At 41.8% G+C, this 19,368-nt stretch overlaps 1 protein-coding gene across 15 annotated transcripts in view; it reads right to left on the bottom strand.

The window, feature by feature from the left end:
• Positions 1-18,332, bottom strand: part of PROM1 (prominin 1) — a 61,758-nt gene extending 43,426 nt beyond the window's left edge. For 14 of the 15 annotated variants that reach the window (XM_017804487.1, XM_017804522.1, XM_017804583.1 and 11 more), the window contains exons 1-2: positions 18,202-18,332; positions 12,044-12,457 (exon numbers count right to left, since the gene is read on the bottom strand). In XM_017804487.1, the coding sequence (XP_017659976.1) occupies positions 12,044-12,263 (220 nt within the window). In that variant the 5' untranslated portion in view covers positions 12,264-12,457; positions 18,202-18,332. Of the gene's footprint in view, positions 1-12,043; positions 12,458-18,000; positions 18,119-18,201 lie in introns of those variants that run through there. The other variant, XM_017804497.1, reaches the window with a different exon arrangement.
• Positions 18,333-19,368: the final 1,036 nt, after the last annotated feature.

The following is a 19,368-nucleotide window of genomic DNA, read 5'->3' as shown; positions in this document are numbered from 1 at the left end:
ATTTTGTTCAGCCTGTGATTCTGGTGTGCTTTTATGAAGCACCTTTCCTCCCTAGCTATAACACTTCCTCTCTAGCATTCAAATAAGCTTTTATTTTTCAACTGAACTAAGGTAACTCCACAGGACACTCTCTTGAGTTATTGGCAGAGTACCACCTGAAGGCTGATTTCTGTCTCAAATATCCAAGTGTGATAAAAAGTGGTGTCCTTTATTTTCAAATTAACTCGATTACTTCTGAAATCTTGCCTTGACCAGCTGCACACATTGTTTCACAGGACCAGTAATCCAAGGCTTTAGCACAGAACACATTTTATCATTGGGGTTAAAGAGATTTACCTTGTGAGGCTCATTTACACAGCTAATTACATTACTGCTTTGCTGTCTCCCTCCTGCTCTCATCACACATGCAAAATGCCATCTGCCCTGGTAAATCTAACTAGCCAGATGAACCGTTAATTTACCAATGCAATTTGTGAAGAAATATTAAGCACCTCTGAGGATCTCCAATTAACAAAACATAATCACCAACTCTTGCATTGCATGAGTATTGTGTATATACACTCAATGTCTCATTACCCTGTCTGGTTATCACTAGGTATGCTTCTTAAAACTGCTCTAGAGAAAGGGATAGCAAAAATAATAGAGACTTAAAAATAAGCTGTCTGGCTATTAAGCATCAACATAAATTAGTTACAAATTCTTCTGCCAAGAAAGCTTTTCAAATCTAGGTGACAGGAAAACAGTTGGAATAAAACCTTTGGGAATGCTATGCTTCCTCTTCACTCAAGCAATTCCATTGAGCCAGTTCAGGAACAGTGCAACTCCAACATTAATCAAATTATGCCAGAAATTAATTTGTCTTTTTATGCATAATATAATATACTAGGCTTCTATTCTGAAAGGTCTTCAAACAAACCAATAAGAACCATGACTGAAGCATTCATATCACACTGAATAGAGATTTTTTTCAGAACAGGGGAGAATTACAGAGATAATATACATGATCAATTAATAACTACTTTATTGCTACCTCGTTCTAATGTACAAAACTGTATTTCAGCCCATTCCTGTTCATCTATAATAGAGAGAGTCAATGGACTACATACACACTGAACAGTTCAGCATCTCTGAGTATGGGTCAATTAGCCTGAAATTAATGAATTAAAATGACTTCAAACTTGTTTTTCCTCTCTAATTATTACTCAGACTAATGAATATCTCTTGAAAGGCCAAGAAAACCAGGAAAGCTGTATTAACTTTTCAGACATATCAGAGACAAAAACGTTCCATGTATGTTATAGCAAGTTTTACAGCAAGTTCAGTTTATTGACATCTTAAAATACTTGCTCTGACTTGGGTGGATCTTTGGTTGCTTCCCCAAAGCCTCAAGCCAATAGCCTTTACTGCAGTCAGATTCAGCTCCCACTGACAAGTCTCCTTCAGAAGGTAAGCCAAGGTCACCTTTGGTCCCCTTTACTGCCACCAGCTACACCATGGTTCTGCTCACTCCTACCATCCCTAATCCCACAGCACCACTTGTCTCTGGCTCCACTGCAGAGCAAGATGAGAGCTTGCTGAGGAATCCACCATGCACACTGGTGCAGAGATCACAGAGAGAGAGGGTCCTGCCACGCTGCTCCCCCCTGTGCAGGAAGGAAACTCACTCTGTAGGCCATGTGGGAAGGCTCCCAGACAAGGAGGTCTTCCCATACAATAAGAGATCACTTTAGTCCACAGATAAGAAGCCTAATCCATGCAGTCACTCATATAGTCTAAACCATTCCTTTCCAACTCTAGCCCGAAAAGCTTCACTCTCCTCTTCACAATGTCCTCCTCAGACAGACCTGGAACATAACCCTTTTCTCTAAACTAAGAAGAAAACCCCAGCCTTCTCAGATAATTTCTCCCCCAACTTTTAGGCCAAGTCTCTCTCCATACAATTCACTAGGGTTTTTTTTCCCTTGAGTTACTGGGAACATCACATTGATTCAGCTTCCACCCTCCTGTTCCACGCCAGAGGTCATTCTGGCCCTCTTCCCTTCAAGCACAACTCCCAAGTGACACATTGACCTTCCCTCACTGTTGTAGCCCACACACAAGATCATCTACTTATATTACAGACATGGTGAAAGGAAATTCTCTGTTCAATCACCTGTCTATTCACCTGCATTAAAGAAATAATGTTCAAAAACTAACTTTAAATTATCAGCCATGCCTCTGGACAAGGAAAAAAGGCAAGTAAGAAAGGAGCCTCGCTGCTGTACCTCATCCCTGATGTGCAAAACAAAGCCCTAAAACTTGTTATTCCACGATGTCTGGAAGAACTTGTCTGAATGGAAGTAAAAAAACCCTGACAAATACATATTAAATTGCTTAGGTATTTCAACTTCTCATCTACTATGGCAATCTGTCTTTTCACCCTTTTTTGCCTTCAGTCTGCTGTTTCCTCTCATCCACACCATCATCGTCCATTCCCATTCCTTGACTCCACATTCTTTTAATTAAATGTTGTTATGTTACAGTACTCTGGTTGTCATAAAATTCAACAACACACAATATGACACAAACAAAAACACAGTTAATACATCTTTAAGGTCTTGTCACAGTTATAAAGCATATGCTGCTTTATTCATAATTGAAAGGACAAGCTACCAGACTATCTAGAAATGTGCATTAGCTTATACTGCACACAGTGCAGGGCAACGTGAGAGCAAGTGGGGAGTAGAGCTGCAACATGAACTAGGTAATGAAGAGATGAACAGCTATGAGCAGGACTGAAAATGTAGGAGTGGTCTAAGCAGGGAGAGCTTTAGCCAGAGCACAGGTAGGACTAAGCATGGTGGAACTGCTGAAGACAAGTAATTGCCTGGCAGCAACAACTGCTGAAGGAACCAGAATGTGAAATTAAGGAGACCCCCTCAGCACCCTTCCTGACAGAAAATAACATTGCTCCAGTGAAGAAATTATACAGCAGTGGATCAGATAACAGTAACAGTCAATGAACTTCGTTCATGGACAAAAAAAGTTCCCCAATTTCCAAAAGACTGAAGTTGGTCAGGAAGACCAAATAGGTAATTTAAGTCTTCCACAGGAAATCCCCACACCTTAGAACTGCCCCAAACTTGAGGTTATTCCTTTAGTGCAGTCACATTTTCTCTTCAGGCATATTCTGCTTTCCATTGACATGCACAGACAACCTTAAAGAGCCTGGCCAAAGAAAAGGCTTGAAGAAAAAGGAAATAGCAACAATATTGACGGTTACAGGACACACAGAATGAAAGATTTCTCCTTTGAAAATAACCTTTGCAGGGGCTTTCTAGTTGTTCTTTGCTACAGAGAAAGTTCTGTTCTTGCTGAAGCTTTGGAAAAAGAACAAAAAGAGAGAAGCCTTTAGAAAAATCCTTCCTTGGGACGCTGCAATAAATTTGCATGCATCACACAGACACGAAGGGAAGTAGAAAGCTTTGAAGAAGTATTTCACACAGAAACAGCATTCTCTCATTTTCTGAAGGCAACAAAACTCCTGTAGCACATTGTTTGTGCCACGACAGCTATTTTTTGCCACTTGCTTTGTTTGCAGTAGCTGCCTAAAGTTCTCCCTAGGCCACCATCTGGTAAGGATTTACAACAGATTATGGGCAAAGATTTAACTTGGTGCACTGTACATGCTTGTCTGTTTTAGCACACTGCACAGGCTGAGCAACTTCTTGATAGAGTGGGTTGTGTAGACACACTGGACTTGTGACTTTGATCAAAGTAGTAAACATTTAGTTTGTATGAACAGCATTTTTCCTCTTCCCTTCTCTCCTCAAGAGCTGCTGTAAACTAAGGAAAGCACAGAAAATCCTCACCTGCATAACTTGGATTATTGGAAATATGAACACAGATAATTAATTGGGAATGACACACCAGAGCCCTGTTGACCAGATTACCTCAGTGACTGGCATTCTGGCAGCTTCCCTGAGATTCCTTGGAATTCCCTTTCCCCTGTTTTCCCATTTTTTTGCAAGGGTCACAATTTTCCACGTTTGATAACTGGGTCATGCATATTGGGTTCAAAGTATTACAGAGATCATTACTTCACTCAGAAAATCAAAGCAAAAAATAAAGTTGCTACTCTGAAGAAAGTTAATTAGGCCTGAAGTTTTGATTTGTTCTTTACAGGTACAGCCAGGCATGTTTCAGCTGAGTTAAAGAGCCAAAGCAATACTTAATATTCAAGAATATTCACATTCACAACTTTAATCACTGTTTAAAGTTCACAAAAATAAAATAATTTGGTGTATTTTCAGATATAAGAAAGATCTTGACTATGTTGTGATGCAATACAGGTCATAATTTAATCACAGAAGTGTTTTTAGATAAGAAATCTATCTGCATGTTGAAAAAAGTGTCAAAGCAGGTTTGGGTTTTTTTTTTTTTTAATTGGCAGGCTTACACTAAGATGTATATTCTGATACAGATTAGTCAGTGTAAACTACACTGGCTGGCCTTTGTGGCAGCTGGTTTTCCTTCTAACATGAAGATAACTCACTAGTGGAAAAAGAAATAAGTATACTCAAAAGTTTTCATACCTACATGGAAAAATTTAATACTGTTAAAAGGATGACAAAGCCCACTAAAATTATTACTTACACATTTATTTTGCTCCAGCAACTTTTTAATAGTGCATATTCACTTAGAAAAAAGCATCACTTTGGTTAAGATCTAAAAGTTGCACAGTGTATCTTCAGAAGCAAAAATAACAATGAGAAAAAGGGAGAGGAAAAAATTGTAATTGCCATCATTTTCATTGTAATTAAACATTGAATATGACTGTGGAAAGATTTGTTGCCAAGATCTACCAAATCCTTCTTACTTCAGTTGAAATCATTCAAGAAAAAGCCACCAATGAACAAGATTTAGGAGTTTGTTACTTTGTGAACAACCACCAATGCAAGTTACCAGACAAAATTAAGAGGGCTAGGCTAATGCCATCTTATTATGATGGTGTATTTTAAAGAAAAGAGAGAGTCAAATGACTGCTTTTCCAAAAACAGGCAGGACAGTGTCTCTCATGATTAACTCAAAATGCTTCATGATAGCCAAGATGATGAAGGAACTGAGAGGTGCTCGTGAAACCATCATTCCACTAAATTCAGTGACATCCCCCCTCCACTCTCTTCCCATCGGTTTCACGAACTACAAGTTAAAAATTATAATGAGATTCAGCACTATGTGAATAGATAATCCTGTAAAAATTAAATGAAGAGGGAGAAGGGACAGCAAAGTACCAGCCACTGTTAAGCTGGGAAAATTAGGAAACCTCAGCCCAGTGGCCTGAAAACCCTAAGATTTCTGCAGTTACAGAAACCTCTTTTCAAAGAAGTTCATGCATGGTACACATTACCAAAAATGTGGCTCACCCAAAACCTGTTCCGTCCCACTTCTCATCATACAAGATGCTGCAGATATGCTCTGGAAGTCTCAAACAAACTACCATGCTTTTAGTGGTTTAGATTTCCTGTTCACAGAGGGAGGGACACAAAGAACCGCCTTCTTCACATAGTGTACTCTGACTGCCATTGTGCCCTGGCATCGGAAAGGCAGAACTTGGGCTTTGACCAAGTTGATGCCCAAGGTGCTTATCTCTTTGAGATACTAAATGGGATTGGCAAACCTTTAGATTAAGAACAATGAATGCACACAGAGCTTAATTCAGTTTTACTGTAATTGCTAGTTCAAAGACACCATGCTACATTCAACACAGCTAACATTACCAACCTCAGTCCCAATTTACACACCATACAATAGTACTAATTAGCTAAATATAGGCATTTCTAGGACATGGTACCTTTGCTTATTTCTTTAAAAATATTCAAACCGTACCAATGAAGCCCCTTTACCTCAAATGATGAACAAACAACAAGGCCACATTCAGTCACAATACCATCCTGTACCTCAGACCCTTCCCTTCCTTGTAGTTAGCACCCCTGGATTTAACTGTGTCTAGAACTTATCTCTTGTGCACTGAAGCAGGGAATGCTGCTGATCAGCTCTCTGGTTACACCTGTGTCCCCCATTAACATCACAGGAGAAGGCACTTTAGATTTGGGAAATACAAGTTGATTCTGTATTGACTACACAACTATAAGCCCACTTAATTGATAATTATTATCTAAACTCCAAGAGGCATTGCTGTTTGAGGTACCCTCCAGCTATCACCACAGCCATCTGTGGAAATGTCACCTCTGAGTACACTCCCCATAAAAGTAACCCAAATTCCCTCAAACTCTACCTGAGGTTCATTTTCATTAGTTTCTCCCTTCTATTCTAATAGTGTTGTAATTGTAAAGTTGAATTGTCATTTTCCAATTGCTGACAAGGCATGTTTTTCTCCTAGGCACAGCTGGCAGGCAGTATTAAACCAGACCAGGGCAAGCACTGAGGATACCGAGAAAAAGGATTCCAGATGTGCATATAGAGCACCCTGATTAAAAAATTATTTCCATATTTTCCACATATAATACCTGTCTGCAAAAGAGATTCCTTGTTCACATAATCCAAAAGAAGCGGGCAAGAAGACATCAGAGAAGTATTAACGTCTGCAACTGTAGTTTTCTGTGGTAGCCTCTAGTAGATAATCCATATAAGTCTCCCCTCCCTAAAACCTGTGTCTCCTCCCTGTACCCAAAAAATCCTCTTGACAAGCAATCTGTTAGAGAGTTTGCAGTTTGGAATAGTTGAGGGAAAAAGTAATTGCTCTTCTGATGCCTCAGTAAATTAAAAAGCCAGCCTTAAATCCGATTCAGAAATGTTCTCAGACTGTTCCTTGTTTACATGGGTATGTCATCAAATAGAGCATCTCTTAACTTCCCAGCATGAAATGAGCAATGATTTTTTTAAACACTACTTCCTTAAATGCATCTGAGTGGGCAGAGAAAAGAAGAGGTTAATTTGTCTTGTATATTCCTGCTGCTCCTTCTTCCCAAATATTTCCAACATTACACACAAGAAATTTCTTCCAATGCATACACCATATTACCAAAATAAGGAGCACTCTTAAGTTCTTACCCCAATTCCACAGAAATGACATTACCACTGCTGTATGTAACACCTGTCTCCGGGGACTTGCATTTTTTACATACACAATTCAGTTACGATTCTAAATTCACATCACAGCTCTTGTCACAGCAATGGAACAAAAATAGTTACAGGGATTGTGGTGAAGGCACCAACTCTACAGCTTACTGAAACTGTCATTTCACAGTAGAACTTTGCCAGTCTAACAGCTAACTCACTACAGGGCAGATCTTGCTCTTCCCCTCTTCTCAGCTCCTGCACCAGCAGTTCCATCTGTGCTCCCAGCTCCAGGATGCAAGCTTTTAAGAAAACCAGCCCACATGAACAGGGGGGTAGCTATCAAACACTAGCTCAAAAAAGCAGTCAATCATATCAGTACAGTTTCACACCCAAACTAAAACTGAGACTTCACACAACTGGAAAAAAGGATATTCTAACTTAAGTTTTTTATATAGCATCATAATGGCTGTGGGTACCTGAGCAAAATCTTATGGTGCTGGACTGCAGCATCTGCAGAGCCAGAGCACAGTCCTTTCACCACATGCTCGTGTGGACATGCCCAAAGCTCCTGGGTAAGTCTCAAGTTTAAAAACAAAAGGGCACTACCAGCTAGGCATAACTGAGCTTAGCTCCAATGTCCAGATACATGAATTTGTTTTCTGTAGGGAAGTTGTGGAAGATCTATTACTAACAGGAAGCAAAACTAAAGTAAAAACAGGCAACCAAGAATTAAATAGTTACAAAAGGCAAAGAAGCTAGTTTTACCCACACACAAAAACATAATTCTGACTTACTGAAGTTTAAGTGAGGGGGTGATAAAGTGTTTTGATTACTTGCTTTAGGACCTCACAGCCAACAGATTTAAAAAGTCACTATCCTAGGAACTCATCAAACCCATCCACAACAACAGTGTTTTGAATATGCATTTTCTATTACAGCTATACTAGCTGCAGATAGAGTTTATTTTCACATCAAGTCACATGTTTCTTCTTGAAAATACATTAAAATGCTTTAATTGCTGAATACAGTCATGTGAGATATTCATAGAATCATAGAATCAACCAAGTTGGAAAAGACTTCCAAGACCATCAAGTCCAACCCTTGATCCAACCCCATCATGGTTACTAGACCATGGCACTAAGACATCCAGTCTCATCTTAAAAACCTCCAGGGACGGTGAATCTACCACCTCCCTGGGTAGCCCGTTCCAATGCCTGATTACTTTCTCTGTAAAAGATTTCTTCATAATATCCAATCAAAACCTCCCCTGGCACAGCTTAAGACCATAAATCATTACAGAGACAACAAAGATTAACTTGCTGAACTTCACAATCTGCAGTGGCTTTAAGGCTGATCAGATGAGGAGAAAGAAAGACCAAATGGGATTGGAGACAGGACTTTCCATTAAAATAGTCAATTTATGATCCTCACTCCTATTCTCAAACTGTTCAACAACAAAGATTCCACAATCAGAAGGAATTAAAAGGTGTAATCCAGGTCTAAAAAACAGCTTGTTCATTTTCTAAACAGGAAAATCGTATATTTAACTCTTCATACTATCTTTTGCCCAGGAAGTACCTGCATTCAACAGCTGATTTTTATGTTTAAGTTTTACTCCTGCTTCAGCATAAACAGGGTTATTTCAAATAAAATACAGATGCTGGAACAAAGCAACTGTAACTTAACTGGCAGAGTTGGCCTGCAAGACATTCAGGTACAGCAGAGTAAGGTAAACAAGCCTATCAGTTTTAGTCTTATTTCACCTAAAAATAGGAGCAAGAGCTTTATTCCCAGCTTGTTTCCTTTGTGAACTCTTCAAATTTTCTTATAAAACACAAGCTGTGAAGCCAAAAATCTGTTGTGCACATCCTGCTGGGAAGTGGAATCTCACATTAACATTGTCTTACTGCAACTAACAACTGTTTCCATGGGAACAAAGACAAAACTAAGGTACTTCACAGCAGCCACAGTATCAAACTGACCATGCCCTCTCTGCACCAAGTTCACATCTGAAGGTTTCCAACACAATAGGTGACATGCACCATCTCACAACCATGAACTAACAACTTCATTAATAAATTAATGCTGCAGTTTATGACAATTTCTCGGTAAAAGAAAAACTGACAATTTGTTTTGTTAGATGTCCTCTTTCTTAGCTGAGTGATAGAAGCAACTTGCAATTCTCCTATTGAGATGAGCTCAGTTGGTTAGAGCATGGTGCTAATAACATGAAGGTCATGGGTTTGATCCCCATATGAGTCACTCACTCAAGAGCTGGACATGATGATCCTTGCAGGTCCCTTCCACATACTGTGAGAGTGGTGCTATCAACAAGAAAGAATAATAATGCTCTATCCTACACAGTCCTCAACAAAAGGAGTAGTAGCACCACCGTTTCCATTTCATAAATGGAGAAACAAAGGCACACCAAGATTAAAGTGATTTACTGAGCCTCAGGTAGCAAACCAGTGACCAAACAGTCTTTTCCAAAAGTGTATCATTAACTCGAAGTGGAAACTGCTTCCACACATATCAGTTTATTTACACTTGAGTAGATGCACTCCCATTTACAGCAGTACATCATCTAGTAACTAGCCTTCTTCCTAAAAGGCATACTTGGGAATGAAGGAGTATGAATGTAATACTGTAACAGATTCAGATCCATCAGAGCACTGTTCCAAGCATCAAGATGACTTGCAAAGGCAGGAATATCTACATGCAGTTAAGACAATGCTATCACTTCTTTTCCGCTCAGCTAAGAGTACTAATAGTAGATTGGAAAACTGAACATCAAGTACTTCCAAGTATTAGGAAGAAAGATAAGACTACTAAGATCAAAGGTCTAAAGTGATTGATGCCAAGTCCTGCACACAAATCACACTTCTGTATCTCATGGTTATACACAATACACTGGGGCATGAACCTGGAGCAAGCTATTCTGAACCACCAGTCCAAGGAGGATAATGAAGTTTTGAGTTAGAAACACCAAAAGACTTGCTTCCAGTGCCCATTTGTCATTATGTTTATTTTCATCACTGAATCAGAATTAACTCTATTTCAAGTCGGATTTAAAAAAAAAAAAAAGGCATTTCAAATATGTAACTACACCACTAATACACTGAATGTGAAAATAGAACAGCATATGGCAAAAGAGATTATGTGGATTAGCCAATTAAATGGTATGACTCAAACTGACATGATCCGTCAAATCTGTGTTTTGCAGCGAAGCATGTGGGGGCATTGGAACAGGCCTTCACCTAATTCAAGTAATGAAAGCCAAACTTCTGAAAATAACTAATTTGGCAAAAAGTATCTTCAAGGAAGGAAAGAGAGGTATGACATGTTCAAACCTTAGAAGATAAGAACAAATTATCTACTTCCAGATGTCTCCTTTCTCTTTAACACTGGAGTTCACCACACCAATGTGATGCAGAACTCACTACAAGCAGTCCCACAAGACAATAATCTTGATCATAAATTCTATATTCACTAATTATTCACATGCTTAGGACACATGATATTAATTTTGACATACGAGATTACAGACCAAATTGCTGATAATATAAAACCACAGTAAACATCTCACTGAAATCAAATTTCCTCTTGATTCAATTCAAGCGGGCTTTAGGCAGAATGAAAGCCTGTTTCTAAGAGTTGAATGCAGGTGGCAATCCTCACCTCCCAGATCTCACAGAGAGGTAAATAGTTCACTTGCATAATTAACAGAAGGAATGAAGGAAAAGAAGCAGAGGTGTCTAGAAACGGTTCCTCCAAAAGGTGACATTACTGTCACCCTCATACAACTGCCCTCATTACATCTTGTGCAAGAGCTGTTCAAAAGACAGATCCTGCAGGTAACAGGCCAGGATGCTACTCTGCTGTTAACCCCTAGGACTCTGAGCACTTGTCTAAATAGAACTCATTCATTCCATTTCACTTGAGCTCATTCTGCTACAGCTCTGTCAGAGCTGCATGAAGAAACATCAAAAATACAAGCATACAGTAATTCAAAGATATCATAAATGTATGTGAACAATTTGACCAAAGAACTTATTTTAGGCTTTAAATTACTAAAAGTTTTAATGTATAAATTGAAAGCTGTACTACGAAATAATATAAACACCTCTTATACAGTCACAGCTAAATAACCAACAGGAGTTACAAACCAAAGCCATTCTTAGATTTTATCAAAGGTTCACCTCAATATAATTTCAAATGCCAATATTATACAAACACATTAGCACTTTAAGAGCTAAATGAAACAAAAAGTTGGTTCATATAATTACCACATCCACAAACACACAAGGTTTCCAAAAGCACCTTTTAATCAATGCAACCTCAATAAACACATACTTCTCTGATATCTTAACTTTTCCTTTAGAAGGGACAATTTAGTAGGAAAGGAATGGAAAAACATCTCAATAAAACAAATGCAGTTTCAAGTCTTAACTTGATAGCTTTCAAAGGCACAAGAAGCTACACAAGGCTGCATAACAGAACCGTCCTTATATAAAATTTGACCATGGATGCACAGACTTGAAAACAAATAAAATTTATTTCAAATTTTCCATTTCCTAGGCTAAATCTTTTAATATTATAACCACCTGTTTATCATAATATGCAAATCTCAGAGAGTTGTCTCTTATGGATTTAACACTAAATACAAAGCAGTTTATCCTCTACTCCTGTCTCATGCTGTTTCAGTTACCCAAAAAAGCCTCAAATGCATCAGTGACAGCTTTGAGATAGGTAAGATTTGAAACTTCCCCGATATTTCATTTTCATTAACAACCTCCTCCCCACCACGCTTAGCAGAAAAATGTTCTTTTATAGAGAACTGTACACATTTCCAGGCCATAACACATGCTACTTACAAAGCCCTTCGTGTCATTTACTTCCTGACTATGGCCTTGGTATCTACAATAGGGTGATAGCATCAATAACAAGTCTGTATTTAAAAAAAAGTAGTTTATCTGCTTACCTTGAGGAAAAGAATTTGGCTGCACTAAGTACAGGAATGCGTGTACTATTTTAAACAAAATTCCTATTGACCCAGGTTCATGGTATGCACCTGTATCATACGTCTTGGATGGTACAAATCCAAAATCCAAAGTCCCAGGAGGTGGTTTGTATATAGGCTGTACCTCTGAAATAGTACTTCCACAAAACAGCAGCAGCAGCAAACAGAGTTCCACAGCCATAGCTAACAGTATTCATAAAATTGGAGGTAGAGATATTTGTCCGACCAAGTCTAGAAATCTTCAGTACATTCAGTTGGGGGGCAGTTTTTTAGCCAGGAGAACAGTGGTACACTCTCACACCTTCAATTCTTTAATGTATTCCAACTTCAGAGTGGTACAGCAGCCTCTTGTGGAAATGACTCAACGCACCATCTCTGGCAAAAAAAAAAAAAGAAAGAAAGAGCTCATTAAGATATGTGCAAGCAAATAGGAAAGTGCAAGATAACCTGCAACCTTCTGTGGAAACTGAACGTATCAATAGTTGGAAAAGTGTGCCAGATAGGATAGGAAAGAAAAAAAAAAATTGAAGTTTGTGAATAATATGGTATACTACATACACTGTACTTGAAAGAGGTGGAAAAAACAATTATGCACAGTTCCAGGTCAGTGAATTTTCAAAAACAAAGCAGAGCATTGGTACAGCTCCGAGGGAAACAAAACTAAAAGAACAGTGTATGAATTGTGCTTTTGACTAAGTACAATATGTCGTGTCACAACAGTTACACAATGCATTTAATCAGCCACCCGATAGTTCTGTAGTTGATGACAATTATTACAAGTCATATCCTGTAGTTTCTTTAATCTAAACCTTTGAGTAAAATCTTCACTGCTAGATACTTCTAATTGTCCTTCAAGACTAAGGAAAAAAAAAATATTAATCACTGAGAAGTTACCAAAACCAACAAAACTTCACCCTCCTGACAGATGACAATGGGTGTCAACAACTACTTTCTATTAGTTACAGCTACCTCAAGGCTCTCCTTAGGAACTGGGGAAGTCAACTCAACAATTTTTATTCACAAATTGCTAAAGCTCAGTGTCATTAACTTTGGGTGCTTATACAGGTTCAAGAACATTTTGAATGTACAAAATCACAGCAGCTTAATCAACCACTACCTAAGAAGCGTAAAGAGAAACACCCCTAGGTTTCCGACAAAACCAGTGACTGCATCTAGTAGAGCCAGGTAAAATTCCTTCACTTCTGCATGGGCCACAGTGTTCAGACCATTCCCCTGCAACAAAGAGAACAAAATAACCTCACAGCTTCAGTCAGCCCAATTCTACACCAACACCTTTACTTCCAAGGTATTTCCAGGTCAAAGAGATGCTGAAGACGGAAGACTATAAACATGTAGTAAGGTGAGACCTAAGTCTCTCCCATGCTTTCCAGTCTCCAGTAAAACACAGGCTACCTTTCTGAAAACCAGTATTGACTTGCAAGAAATCACACTGTTTAGTAGTCTGTGCTGCACTCAAAGGAGAGATCAAGATCAAGAAAAATATGGAACAAAGGAATACAAGATCAGATCAAAGAACTAGAGACAGTTTTGCTTCCCCACAGTCCAACTGAGTTAAGAGGGAAAATTCCAGCCTATCTTTCCCCCTCATGCCTTGAGAAAATCAAGAAGAATGAACAGTTATAATGCTACAAATAGCACAATTATCCAAGCCTTATTCAAAAAGATGATGTTAGCAACCACTCCGCAATATGATGTTCAACACAGGAACACAGTAATTTAGAACACATTACACCATGAGTATTTTCTTATCTGGAAAAGAATATTTTGCTAAAGATTAATGAAAGAAAAAAAAGTCTAGATCCAAAATATTAATTTTCCTCCTTTAATTTTTTCTTAAGACCAGTTTTTTTCAGTCTAAAAGATATTTTAGTGGAATTTTATTTTATGCATCTCTTGCTCTAGGGCTGAACACAGAAAGGTCAGAAAGTTAGAACTGCTTAGGCTGCAGTTCATTATAAAATCTACAGAAACTCTACAGGACAAAATATCACAAAACCAGACCTAAGTGGGGAAAAAAATTATTTTGCCTTAATGAGAGAACAGTGAAGATCGTAGAAGTCTGATATACTACTATTCAACTTGGTTTTCTTAAAAAGAGGTTTGAACAATTTTTCTAAGTCAGGTTTATGTTTTCTAAGTCAGGGAATTGGTAGGTGTGATTGTGAAAGCTGAGAAATGGAGAAGATGACTTCTCTAACTCGTGTCTTAAGGCAAAGCATGTTCTCTGTGGTGCATTCTGCTATTCTAGAAAGAGAGTAGAAGAGAAAGTACACACGAGCTTTGGGGTTTTTTGATAGATTTTAGACTAAAGACAATTTAGAGTCTATCTAATTGCACAAACGGGCAAATAAAGCACCGTCAAAATGTCCCCCCAACATGGGAAAACAATCGCTACACCTGCTAGAAATGCAAAGTCATGTATTAACCAAGACAAAGTGGGCACTTTCAAGACAAGGACACTCCTTGTACCACAAATACTAACAATATCCTGCTAAGTGGAGACACATAAATTTTCAATTCCAAAGACACTACTAAAGTCTCCAACTCCTCATAATTTTCAGTCAAGTTTTTATAAAGTTCAGGTGAGTTTCATGCAAATCAAAGAGTCTGCAGAATTCTGACCATACTCCATTCTTCTCCCTTTGTTGGCAAATGTATCACAGTAAACACGGTATATATAATCCTCCAGTCTGACACCAGTTCTCCTCTATACTACATAAAACACTACTATATTTTCAAGGTTATATTAATAATGATCAGAAACTTGCGGAAACACCATTAAACCTATAACTCAGGATACCTCTGAGTATCCAATATGTATTCAACCTACTTAAAAATAACTCAGATGTAAAAAGTTCCCAGCAGTTATCCTTTTCTTGATATCTAAAAGAAACTTAGCTGGGAACATATTAGTAGTTAAATATGCTGGATAAACAGCATTAAAGAGGAAAAATTTATCCATGAAACTTGTAATTGTAAGAACTGCAAGAATGGCATACACAGTGGTGACACATATAAAGAGAACTCAAGTTCTCTTAGCAGTTTATGCTAATCTTCATTGCAGCATGGGGCCATCTCATTTCCTCACAGTGTGGCATCACTGCAGTCAGTGAGCTACAGGCACTGCCATTACAACTCTCCCCAAGTTCAAGTAAACAGTGAATGTAAAGAAGCTGTGTGAAACTTCGAAATGCTTATATTAATTATCAAATAAGCTACTCATTTCATTACTATGTTTCAATAAAAAGAGAAACCAGAACCACACACCCCATGAAGATACATAACAAGATATATAATAATGAAAATCTTTAAATTATTTTCTGTTTGCAAGTGGCCATCTTTAAAAGATTCGAGCTTTTGTATTTTATTCTCTAGTTAACACTAATATTCTACACATGCCAAGTCAGTAAACATAATTCCTGGGGTTTTAAATGCTATCTGTTGAGAACACCATCGCTCACACATGCAGCAGCATTATCATATCTCAGATATATCCTATCTGTTATTAAAAATACTGTAATCTTTTCCAAAACCAGTAAAACTTCAGCACCTCCACTGTAATTTTAACAAAGGGAGAGGAGACAGAGCAAGATGCATTAGTTCAGCAACTGCTTCCATGATACATCAACTCTAGATAACAGAGCTCAGAGGCAGCAGGATACCCAGCTCGTTGTTTCAATGGGACTGGCCTCCTTCTGTTCAACACTGCAATTCACGCACATACAACACTGCAGTGCACTGATGCAACGATGATTAACCCCGTGAACTGAAATTCAATCAACCAGGGGCTACATTGCTAAAGCTCAATGGTGGATCCCGCTGGCAATGAACCAGGATGGGGCAGGATGATGGAAGATGCAGTTGTCCATAGGAAGCCCACACAAAGGTGCTGGGTACATTTGCTACATTTTTTAATTATACACTTGAAGATCCAAGTCCATAATCCGAGTGAGATTGCATCCGAAACAGCAACCACCCGAAGAGTGAAACGAATGAGAAGAGCCACAAAACAGATAGTTACAGGTAGATTAAAAATCCTAAATATGCATGAAAAAAGACCAAACCCACACCACCACCTTTCCATTCAAGAGACCCAAAAGAGCAAGCCTAGTTAGATGCTGGTAAGTTAAAAAGGTATAGTTTTCTGTAACTAAATCTGCCCTAAGCCTACCAACACTTACAACCTGTTGCCATAGGAGGAGCAGGAAGCAAATAAACCTAACAAGCACTAGGGACTGACTGCAAAATAGGAGCCTGGCAGCTCTGAGAAATACTACACAAACAGCATCTTCCACACAAGGCAGCCTCAGTACGCACCTGACTTGCTTGCTGTATGTTCAAAATGAGTAAGTGCTCAAGTGATGAAAAACTGGGTATTCAAAATCCAGTTTGGTTTGAGCAGCTTCTCAATAATTTCAAAATACATAAATTAAAAAAGCAGCATCAAAAAATCCTGCTGTTTTACAAGTCACAGCCATTTTCAAACAGAAACAGACCTGTAAAAATTCCAGGGGAGATACCTTCCTTTGAACATCAGCAGGTCTGATTTTCAGCTGACTGAATAAATATTTAAAGCACATTTTCACTAAATGAACAAATATATATAACTTGATTTTAAATGATGCATTTACCCCAGTATTCATAGAGCATTTCTTGTGAGATTACTTTTCAGCATCACACAGAAAATTTTAAAACACAGTAAGTCCAGCCCATAAACAGGCAGTTTTTGGCAGAGGTGAACTGATGAGTGCTGCCTACATGTCCCAACACCAAGGTACCAAGATACGACAGACCCCACATACTCCCACTAGCAGCTGAGACCAAGCCTTTCCTTCATCCCCTTTCCAATTACTAAAACTGTGGAGACCTCTTCCTCTAACATGCTGCTTAGTCCTTGATCTGCAAACTGCAGAGTAGCGCGGGTACCGCAGCTCTGCCTCTGCTGGAATACCGGCCGATGTGATAGTTTCTTCAGCTGCTCGCTCTGCCTGTGTGTGCACAAGATACAACCCCACGTTTACCACCACATCTGCCCCTTTCCCCCAGCTCTCGGATGAGCATCCCGGCTCACTGCAGAGCTCACCCTGACGAAAAAAACGCGCGGCCGCCCGGGGCGTGCCAGCGCGATGTGCCCAGGTGCTCAGCGAGCAGCCACCGCCAGCACCGCCCCAGGGAGCTCCTGCGGGGCGGGCGGCAGCCGCCGCAGCGCTGCCATACCGAGCGGGACCGGCGGCAGCGGACGGGCCCTGTCCCCGCTCACAGCCCCGCCGGGGGGTCGCCTCCTTGCCCCCCCTGCCCCTGACGAGCACATTTCGAGGACAGCACCCCGTCCCCGTCCGCCTCCCTGGGACCGCTCAGGCCCCACCGCCCGCCCCCCTCCCCGGGCAGGTGCCCTCAGCGGCCGCCCTCGTTCTCCTCCTCCCCGCGGAGCGGCTCCCCCTCGCCCCAAAGATCTGTGGGGCTCTCCCCGCCCAGCTCCCGCCGCTCCTCTCTGTTCAGCTCTGAGCAGCCCCCCGACCCCTCCGCAGCCGCCGCAGCCACACGCGGCCCCCCGGGGAGGGACCGCGCTGCCCTCGCCGCGTCGCGCCCACCACCCCACTCCGCTGGCTCGGCGGGCGGGCCCGCCCCGGCTGCCCGCCCGCGGACCGGCCGCATCCCCCCGCCGTGCCGCAGCCCCCTCCCCGCGACCGAACCCGTCCCTCCCGCCATCCCGCTCCCCGGCCCCGCTCAGCACCGACCTGCCCCCGCCTCACCGCGCGCTCTTGGGGCGCCTCCATCCTGCTGCTGCCCGCTCCCACAGGTCGCTCTCCCAGCCCCGGCTAAGCCCTCCGGGATCCCAACCGACCCCCTTCCCGAAGGCAGCCCCACTCCCTCGACAGCCACCCCCTCCCCATCACCTGGCTTCTCACGGCAGCTCCCCGCCCGCCGACCCTTTCCTCCCGCAGGGGAAGGGGCCGTGCTCTCACGGCCAGGATCTTCTGCCGCCCGCAGCGGGAGAAGGCGGAGGAGCCTCACCGCCGCCTGCTGCCCGCCCCCCCGGCCTGGCGGAGCCGCCCCGGGACCCCTCTTCACGTCCCCCCCCCGCCCGCAGCACTCACCGGCCGAGCGGGCACAGCGATCCGGAGGCGGCGGGCACGGCCAGCTCGGCACAGCCCGCCCCGCTCCGCTCCGCCTCAGAGCGCCGCGCCAGCCGTGCTGCCGGTGCCGCCCGCGCATAGATTATGGAGGGCGGGCTCTGCTCCGGACCGGGGCTGCAGGACCACCCCGGCAGCCCGGGATGGAGGGGGGAGGAAGAGGAGGAGCGTGAGGGCTTTAACCACGGAGGGTCGGGACGGGCGACTGGGCGCTGGGCAGGGGGAGAGGTTTCCTGGAGCGGCTTTTCCGAGGCGGCCGAGCGGGTCGGGCTGAACCTGCACCCGTGCGGGTGGGAGCGCGCAAGGCTTGGCGACCTGTTGCATCCGGGCCGGCTCCTGCCCTCTCCCCGACCGGGAAGGGGCTCCCTCCGCGACCCAGGGCCGGGCTCCGCCGAGGCACATCCCGCTTCGCCGTCCCAGGGGTGGCCGTGCCACCGTCCCTGGGCGATTTCTTCTGGGAGTTGGTTCGAGGTCGAGCGGGTTTGCTTTTCCCGTCAAGATGACTTACTCCATTAGCTTTCGAAAAAAACATCTTGTTTTACCTTTCTTGAGGGGTGTTCTTACTGCCTGATGGGTTTAGCGTTTCCTTTAGGGCTGTTATCCATGTGCCTAAGTGTTTTTTGTTCCTGAAGACCAGTGATTTATTGGTAAAATGAGAAGTGTTTTTCCTACAGTAGCATACACTATCAAAGGCTCCTGTGCTTTCCTCCTTCACCCTTTTGTCATTTTTATTTGCAGCTTTTGTATTTTAATACAGTTCATCTCTTGCAATATTAAAATATAACAATGATTCTTGCCTCTCTTACTAGACCCTTCATTAATCAGCATGACAAATGCTTTGCAGGGCAAAGCAAGAATTTTCACTGGACATCCAAGGTTGTGCTGGGTCCTTGGAAATCCGTAAAACACTGATGGAGAAGGCAGTTAGTCTCCCTTTTGGCAGGCAGAAAGAAATCAAGGCTCCAGCTGTGGCAGCAGTCTGCCCTGCTAATGCAAGTTTGGGATTAGCCAAGGGTTTCTCCAGAGGTGGCATTTAGTGTTGCTGAAGTCTACCTGTATTTCAGCTCAGGGCATTTGCCAGCAGTGCACATCAAAGAACAAGTTGCCACATTGGCTGCGCCTAGAAAGAAC

This window comes from Lepidothrix coronata, unplaced genomic scaffold, assembly GCF_001604755.1.
Source record: "Lepidothrix coronata isolate B3197 unplaced genomic scaffold, Lepidothrix_coronata-1.0 Scaffold0, whole genome shotgun sequence".
In the NCBI taxonomy this organism is placed as follows: Eukaryota; Metazoa; Chordata; class Aves; order Passeriformes; family Pipridae; genus Lepidothrix; species Lepidothrix coronata.
This window is presented reverse-complemented; position numbering and strand designations above follow the sequence as displayed.